The sequence below is a fragment of the Papaver somniferum genome, chromosome 4 (assembly GCF_003573695.1).
Source record: "Papaver somniferum cultivar HN1 chromosome 4, ASM357369v1, whole genome shotgun sequence".
Classification (NCBI taxonomy): domain Eukaryota; kingdom Viridiplantae; phylum Streptophyta; class Magnoliopsida; order Ranunculales; family Papaveraceae; genus Papaver; species Papaver somniferum.
Genome location: NC_039361.1, coordinates 54241441 through 54250227, shown reverse-complemented (window position 1 = coordinate 54250227; position 8787 = coordinate 54241441). Strand labels below are relative to the sequence as shown.

The 8787-nt window shown below is 37.8% G+C and overlaps 1 protein-coding gene across 1 annotated transcript; it reads right to left on the bottom strand.

Annotated features, from left to right (window-relative positions):
* Positions 1-278: 278 nt before the first annotated feature.
* LOC113275532 lies at positions 279-3812 on the bottom strand. Its single transcript, XM_026525062.1, has 7 exons — positions 3169-3812; positions 2440-2681; positions 2191-2313; positions 1897-2013; positions 1621-1803; positions 1350-1491; positions 279-662 (listed from the first exon to the last, which is right to left on the bottom strand). Exons 1-7 carry the CDS (start codon positions 3662-3664, stop codon positions 463-465), a joined length of 1503 nt encoding a protein of 500 aa, XP_026380847.1. The 5' UTR covers positions 3665-3812; the 3' UTR covers positions 279-462.
* Between the last annotated feature and the right edge of the window lie 4975 nt (positions 3813-8787).

Below are 8787 nucleotides of genomic sequence, written 5' to 3'. Positions count from 1 at the left end.
GAGTCCCAATAAATTCTTCATCTCGTGACAATATTTTGTATATATTTTTCTTTTATTTTAGTTGATTAATTCTTAAAATCAATCTCATCAAGTCCGAGTGAATGACAACTCTATTTACCACTATATAAAATTCGATCAATAACCACCCCCACTTGCAAAATCAATGGCCAAATGAATAGTGGATATTAGATTCCAATCTACTTGGGCAGTTGTGTGATAGGCTCACCGACTGTGCAACTGCTGTAGGATTGTGGCATCTTGCTAGGAGGCGCATGATCTGTCAACAAACTCTGATTTGTTATGCTAATTACTCTCATCATAATTACAAGATTGTTGGCATGAAAACCTATTACATAATTAAAACCCCTTCATAAAGGTGAGGGTCACGCTCGCGACCTCTCTCCACCTTCACTGAAGGTAAAGCGAACAAGAATCTACTTTACTTGTAAGTGATCTCTGGAGTTACTTCTTCAACTTCTTCAAAAAATCTGAAACATTCTTTTTTCTGGTGGTGGTGGTAACAACAACTGGTGATGGGGAGAAACTTTTCCCTTTATCAGAAAGCAGTAGCTTATCAATATTATCACTCCCAATATCATCTTCATTTTCTCTAGCTTTACTTGGAGATTCTGAGCCAAATATCTGCACTGTTAAGCTACCACCTGAAATAGAAGAAGTAGGACACACATCATATGCTTATAGATGGACAACAAAGTTCTCAAGTTAAGAATACTGTTACTAATTTATACTTAGAAAATGGGTTGAAAAAATTAATTAAGAGTTCTTATATTTGTTATTGCATCAGTCAAACATATTTCCAACAAATGAAAATTATTATCAAATTATCTTCGGTAAATCAGATCTACTCATATTGACATGATCTTTATTTTTTTTATTTTCAATAAAAGAAAACTCTTTCTTACTAATTAAAACTCTTTCCACTAATGAAAAGATAACTTAAACGAAATGATATTTACATTTTAATTACGTGGAAGAGGTGACTGGTTAGTAAGTGATTTGCTAAATAGATTAGTGAAGTGCCAAATCCACTAAGTATAGGGACAAATGGGATCAAACAGTCAACTTACACAGCCAGACACAAAAAGAAAAAGATGAACTCAAGATAGAAAAACTCGGAACAAAGGTGTAAAAGCTCCCTTCAGCTGAATCTTCCACTCAATGGAAAAAGTAATTAATAGTCCAACTCCAACAAAAATATTTAAAAGATCATTACATTAGCAATGACACCTAAATAAAATCCCTACCAAACTAGTTCCAAGGTAGAATTTTGCATTACGAACTAAAAGAACATAAATAAAATCTAAAAATTAAGGTACAAGTCATCTTACCCAGTACGAGAGCAGCCCCAATCCATCCAGTGATGCCCCACCTTTCACCTAAGAGAAACCATGCAAAACCAGCACCCCAGAGTGGCTCCAATCCATAAATGATTGCTGCTTCTGTTGCTGATACGTCACGCATAGCTGACAACTGTATAAAGAAATTCAAGTTCCATAAGAGGTTAAAAAAAAAAGCAGAATATTCTTATTGTTAAAAATAGAGGGCAGAGCATGATTTTGAATGCAAAAAAAAAAAAAAGGAAAGGAAAGGAAACCATACCTCTCCCCATAAGCACACTCCAGTTGAAAGAACGCCTGTATAAATTGCAGGTATCCATGGGAAATTGACCAACCAATAGCGCACCACAGGCCATGTCCATGATCCAGGGTCCAATTCATGTGTGTCACCAAACCAGCCTCCCACAAAATACCAGATTATTGAGAAGATAGCAACAACACAAACCTGAATGAATACAAACACTGCTCAGAATATGAATTCTCACCCCATAATCCTCTAGGTGGCTGAATATAAGTACTTTAACAAATAGGAGCTAACCTCATATCCAAGGAGCGGTAAGAAATTATCCCTCTTAGTACTTCTTGCAAAATGTTCTGTTCTAAGCATGTGAACACCAAAAAACACCGCACTCAAGAAGTTCAATAGATCGCCAACCTGAAAATAGATTATTCACAAAGTGAACTTTGTGAGACTTACCTGTCAGCAAATTGTGATACCCTCCCTTCATATAGATCATGTTTCTCATCCTTTCTTCATCTTGTACCTCATAATTAACACTATATGCATGAAAAAAATCACTCAAAGGGCCAAAAGTACTCATGCATTCCTTACACTTGGTGGAGAGCCACTAGATTCCAGCAAAGTGACCCCGACAATGGAGATGAGAGCCCCAATCCAGGTGACGGTAGGCACTATTGCCCCTAACATACCATCAAGCAACGGTACCACAATTAACTGCAGAAGTCAAGAGAATGGTTTCAAAAATCATAAGCTCTCTCTTTGAGAACCGTAAGTATTAGCACATAATAATGAAGTAAAATTTAGAACAAGTCAAGATAGGAATGCCATAATTCAACTTGCCGTGAACAAGGTAATAAACGATGCACGTCCAGCTTCTGATGTTACTAATCCAAGAGCCTGCATAAGGTACCCTAAACTGACCCAAACCCCCAACTCTATCCCAGCTGTTCTGGTCTCAGCGTCACCACTAGCTTGAATGACAAACGGCAAAAAAAAGATTGCAGATAGAGTAAAACGAACGACCGTGAAGGTTGCTGGATCCACAATAGCTTCAACTTCTTTGAGAACTGGTATATTACTCGCTGAAATATGATATTAAGAAAAATCCTTCAACAATTATACTCAATGAATAGAATCTCAGTGTCAATAGCAAGAACTAAAAGGAAATGCATAAACCTCTCATTTGCATCAGATAACTATGTTGTGACAATTTTGCATCCTACAAACTAGATGTGGCTTTGACTGTAATCCTTTTCATGGTCCTTCAGTAGGAATAATGACGCTGACTAAAGTTCCGAACTCTGGTCATTGGTATCAACATCCTGGACTTTTACCACTCTACTAGAGGCATATGCAGGGTCTTACTATAATCTCATGTCTAGGAAGCTAACTGCTCATAGTATGAGAAACGTAGCAAAAAGCAGAAATTGAACAAGACATGCATATCTAGCATACCATTTTGACACAATTGGGAAGAAAACCCTTAACCCTAAATCAAATGTCCCTAAAATTTCACAAAAATGATAAATGAACAAAAACAGATAAAATGGAGAAGAATCAAAATCATACCATAAATAACAGCGATGACATTGAGTAATATAATACTCCTAACTTTTTTAGATGCGAAGAAAATCCTTTTCCACAGAGGCTTTTGTTTCTCAAATAATGACTTCCGTGGTAGCTTCAATGATGACTCAATCTTCTTCTTCTCCACCTTTTCCTCTACTGAATTATCATTACTCGAAGCTGAAATTTCTTCAATCAGGGACGAAGTTGAATCAACAGATTCTATCCCAACTTGAACCGATTTTTTATTAATCTTCTTTTTATTGTTTTTCAGTATTTCATTATCAGTTGTATATGAAGAAATACGAACCTCATCCGAAGAAGAAGAATTATGATCTAAAGAGCAATTAGTACGATAAGTTGTTGTTGTTCTTGATGCTAGATTTCGATGAGAGAAATGAAAACTTGAAGGATTGCAAGTGGAGTAAAGGGTTAATGCAGAATTTTTACTTGTTTTTCTGGGTTTCAATGACCACCTCCATGTTGCTGGAGATGCCATGCCTCAAATTACCTCTCCCACAAACACACACTGTCTTACTTTAATGGTTTATTCTAGATTTTGAGATTCTTAACAAAAGAAAAATATCAGAAAATGAAGAAAAAGAATCAAGAAAAGGTCAGGAGTTTTGTGAGTGTAATTTCGGAAAGAGTCGACTTCAAACTATCTCCAATCTTTCTGGGCCTTGCGCTTTATCAGTCAGGAATAGGGGTGTGTAACGGACGGACGGTTGCGGATTAGGGGTCACCCGTAACCGAACCGTTAAAGTTGCGGATTTGTAAAATTGAACCGTGACCGGCTCAATCACCCGCGGATTTAACCTTTGCGGATCCGCGGATTGTACGGGCCGGTTGCGGGTTAACTGCGGATTTGACCTAGTTTTGATTGTACTTGTTGGGCCTAAATTCAGTTAGTGTCTTAACTTAGTTTTGATTGTATTCAGTTAGTTAACTTAGTTTTGATTCTATTTGTTGGGCCTAAATTCAGTTAGTGTTTTAAGGACTTTACTTCTTTCTCTTTGGGCCTAAATTCATTTAGTTAACTAAGTGATCAAAGAACTTCACTTCTTTCTCTTTGGGCCTAGGTTCATACTCAGGTAAGAAAACTTTGCTTCTTTCTACGGTTGCGGTAATCCGCGGTTTTCAAATGACAACCGCAACCGCATCCGCACCACATGCGGATTTGAGAATCCCACCCGTGTCCGGCCCATACGTCTTGCGGTTTGGGTGAAATCCGCAATTTTGCGGACGGATACGGGTTAAATCCGCGGTTCCGGTTTTTATGCTCACCCCTAGTCAGGAATGAACCAACAGAATATCTCAACCAAGTAACGGTTAGATAGATGCCATCTAGCGCTGGCCTAGGGAGACAATGGGATATATTTTCTTTCTAGAAAAATGAGAGCAAGGGAGACGTAACATACCATACATTTTGGTGTGTGACAAAGATATCATTTTGAGTCATCTGATATTATATGTCTTGGTCCCGATGACAATTCTTCGTCTCAAATAAGGCTGCACAAGACCCGGTCCGGAACCGGTGACCCGGTTTGGAACCGAAAAACCCGGACCGTAACCGAACCGGAACCGGTGTTGCCGGGACAGGTAACGGGAATGGAATACAAGAACCGGTGTAGAACGGGACAGGTACCGGTTCTTACCTTATTCCCGACCACCCCGGACCGGTAGTACCCAATAGTAACCTGAGCCATAGATTATAAGATCACCATCAATCTTAACCGTCCACTAAGCATTAATATCACTCGATTCTCCTTAAGAAAAAACTCTTCACTTCTTCAGTCTCTTGTTCTTCTCTTTCCTTCTCTGATGTTCTTTTTCTTCTACGGCTTTGGCGATTCAGAGAATTCAAAATAGATAGAGATATTTTCGTAGATGCTTCAAAGGAATCAGTTGAACCGAGAGCTGATAATCGGGATGTTGATGAACATAGAAGAATCGATGGTGGTGACGAGATCGATTGAACTCAGAAGATTGAAGAAAAAGGTAAATCAGAATGAATATAATTAGGGTTTGTATAATTTTATTTCTGAATTGGTGTTATTATTGTAAGTTGATGAAGAAATTGCAGTTGTTGATTTTGATTGAAGTATTATCAGAAATTAGGGTTCTTAAATGTGTTTGGGGTGTTTTCAGAAATTGGAAAAATGGGATTTGATTTAAGTGGATGTAAGTTGAAATTAGAATTGGGTATTGAGTTAATTAAAGGTATTAGATTTGAGATTACATGTGAAATCAAGTCTTAGTCAGTGGATTGATATCTCAGGGGTGTTAGGGTTTGAGGATTTTGAGTGAGGAATCGAAACATGTGAAGGGGTTTTTTGAATTTGGTTTATGTAGTTAGGGTTTGCATGTTGATTTGAGTAACAGGAAGAAAGGTTGGATGTGTTGGTCCTTCAGGTCAAGGAAGAGATACCGGTGAAACTCAAGTTCTGATAAACTCAAGTAAACTCATCATTTACTTCATATGTAATTTACTTTGTTTACTTCATATATAATTTACTTTGTTTCAAGTTGTAATGAGTGGAACTGGGATTGGTATTTTGATTTGTGATGGTGTATTGAGAAGAAATAATATCTGAATTGGGTAAAAACCCGGTACCGGAGTGGAACCGGCCAGTCTCACCGGTACAGGTACAACTCCAGGTACAGGTACAGGTACCGGTCCTCAAAGTAAGGAACCGGTCAACACCAGGTATAGGTACCGGGTTCACAAAAAATCCGGACTGTACCGGCTCATGTGCAGCTCTAGTCTCAAAGCAAATGTTACAATTCTACTATAATTATTGTTAGTAGGGATAATTATGAAGGCCCGTTAAAAGCAAGGTTATTTATTCAATTTTCACCGTTACTAAATCAGAAAAATTTGGGCAGTGATATGGCTTCTTGTGTTCGTGTTGCTGCAATCCATCCTTGTAATCACCACCAAACCTTTTTAGAATAACCAAACCCGTGTTGTCATCACCATCGTACGTCCATGCCAATCTCGCATCATCTCTGCTCAGGGCTTCTTGCTCTTCCCCTAATCCCCTTCCAATCACCGGTCAGAAACACAAACTTGTGTCTCCTAAAACCCTAACGTTTTCACATCAAAGAGCAGTATGGTCTGTATGTCAACATTATTATGGGAGAATACTAGTACTTCAGAAAATACTCCAAAAATTCCAGCTATACAGATATGTATTCTAGTATCCGTGTACATTATCCCATTCTTAAACCGATTAAATCTACTCTCCAAATTCCCGGTTTTGAAGCATGCGACGAGTCCTATCATTCCATTGTTAGGATTCTATCAATCAATACCGACTCTTGGTTTGATCGCGTTTCTTGCTTTATTTATTGTTTTCGTAAGATACAGGAGTTATACTAAGTTCAACTACACTTTACAAGCAATGATTACGGATTCTGTGGTTGTTATCGCATCTTTAGTTCGCCCGTTTTTGGTGAATCCGGGTCCTATGGCTGAAGGAGCATTAGGGTTCAAGTTTCAGTTGTTGAATGTGAGTATTGTGATGCTATGCTGATTGCTTTCTTTGTGTTTGGTGATTGTGTTCGTGCTAGTGGTTAATGGCAAATATTTGTTGTGATCTGACAACTCTAATTGAGTAGTGAATTCAAATCCTTCTACTTCCTCTTACATTTGATTTGCAGGTTCTTGAATTACCGGGTTTCCAGACATGCGGACATTCATGTTTAAAATACTTAGAGGGATGTCCAGTGGGTTGAAGAAGAGGACATGATGTTCCACATTATAAAGGTGGTACTTAAAACCAAAGAAAGTGAAGGTCGACGTGTGGGAAAATCCTTGGTGTTGAAACATCTAAGAAGAGCAACTGCAGTGGTGCGATCAAAACCAAAGATCAAAGATAAAAAAAAAGACCAAATTTTGGGTTTAGTCCGTGTTGTGACGCAACGGTACATGATTAAAATTTCGTCAGGCGGACTTAAAAAGTCCGCCCCATTTTTTTTTCGTAAAATTTCATCAGGCGGACTTTAAAAGTCCGCCCCATTTTTTGTAACTTTCATCGGGCGGACTTTAAAAGTCCGCCCCATTTTTTGTAAATTTCATGAGGCGGACTTTAAAAGTCCGCCTCATTCTTTTTCTTTTTTATTTAATATGAATTTTCATCGGGCGTAATTTAATTCTCCGCCCGTTAACAAGCGTACTTTAAATTTACGCCCAGCAACAAGCGTACTTTAAATTTACGCCCGACTATATTAGAATTTGGGATTTGGTCGCGACCATATTTGGTCTGGAATTTGATCTTTGGTTGGGATTTGATCTTTACTCCGTCTCACTGTGTTACGATCTCATCCCAAATTTTTGGTTATACTCGCCCACCGTGGATGCTCGAAGAAACGACAGTCTTGGTGATATTAATTCCGCTGAAATATGCAATAAAAATATATTATCCTCATGTCAAAGCTGTTCAAATTCATTGCTGAATTTTTTTAGGGAAGCTAGAATAGACTATATAATTCTAATAGAATAGATATTATACTTCTTACCTTACTTAGCTTTATTCGCTGTGATACTCTTAATAATGGGTGTATTATTCTCTGAAAGATTATAAATAAACCAAAGGAATGGAGATATTCTCCATGGGAGTTTAACCATTATCCAAGATGGTATCAGAAGGGTCAGCCTCACGGCCGATCCTTGGGTATTTTGCCCTAAATTTCAAATTTTAAGGTTTCCAATCGTTAGTTTTTGCTGCTTCATTCAATCACTGAAGAGTACTTCGTCAAGGATCTACAAGTTCTATGCGTTCTTCTACAATCAGTGAGTTTTTTTTTTTTTGAATTCCTTTTCCATTTTCTTGCAGTTTTCTTCGTTTTCAATTCGATGTCAGCTTGATTATCTTTTGATTTCCTCTGCTTTCGGTTCAATTTCCGATCCGTTAGAGATCGTTTTCAATTTCTGTTTCAAACTCATGTAAGACTGATACAAGATCATCAGCATTGTAATTTCAATTACATGTAAGACTAGTGCAGAGATCACTAGCACTGCTTTCCGATCAATCTCTAGATCATTTTTCTTTTATTTTTCAGTTACAATTTGCTATTCATCATCAATCTTCTATTGCTTGATTCTATTTTTGGTTCAACTCAAATTTGATTCCTCATTCTCAGATCTGTTTCTTTTTTGTTGCTCTTGTTTGATTTTCCGATCGATGCTTACCGTTCAACTTCCCTTTTGATTCATTATTTCTTGTCCGCCTTCTCAATCTCCTCTTTCATCGTTTCTTGATCTGATTATGTTTCCCTCTTGACATTTGTTGTTTCTCGTTCTGCGCTCTTGAGAACAATTCTGCAATCTTTTGTTTTCGATTTCTTTATTTCATGATTTCTTGGAATGTTTTGCTACTCTCTACATTTGCTCTTGCTCTGAAGACTGTTTAGAGTGTGTTGGTGAGAAAGTTGCATCAGATCTTGTTGGTTCTTATCCAAGAAATGGCAATTCGAATGATAGTGGTTCTCTTCATCCAATTTTGCTGCTCCTGTTACTGTTATGTTGCTTGCAGTTAGTGGATCATCCACTAGTTAAACTCTGTGTAATCTTAAGCCTAAAGCTCCCTCAGCCCCTTCGTCTGTTGTCCTCAGTTT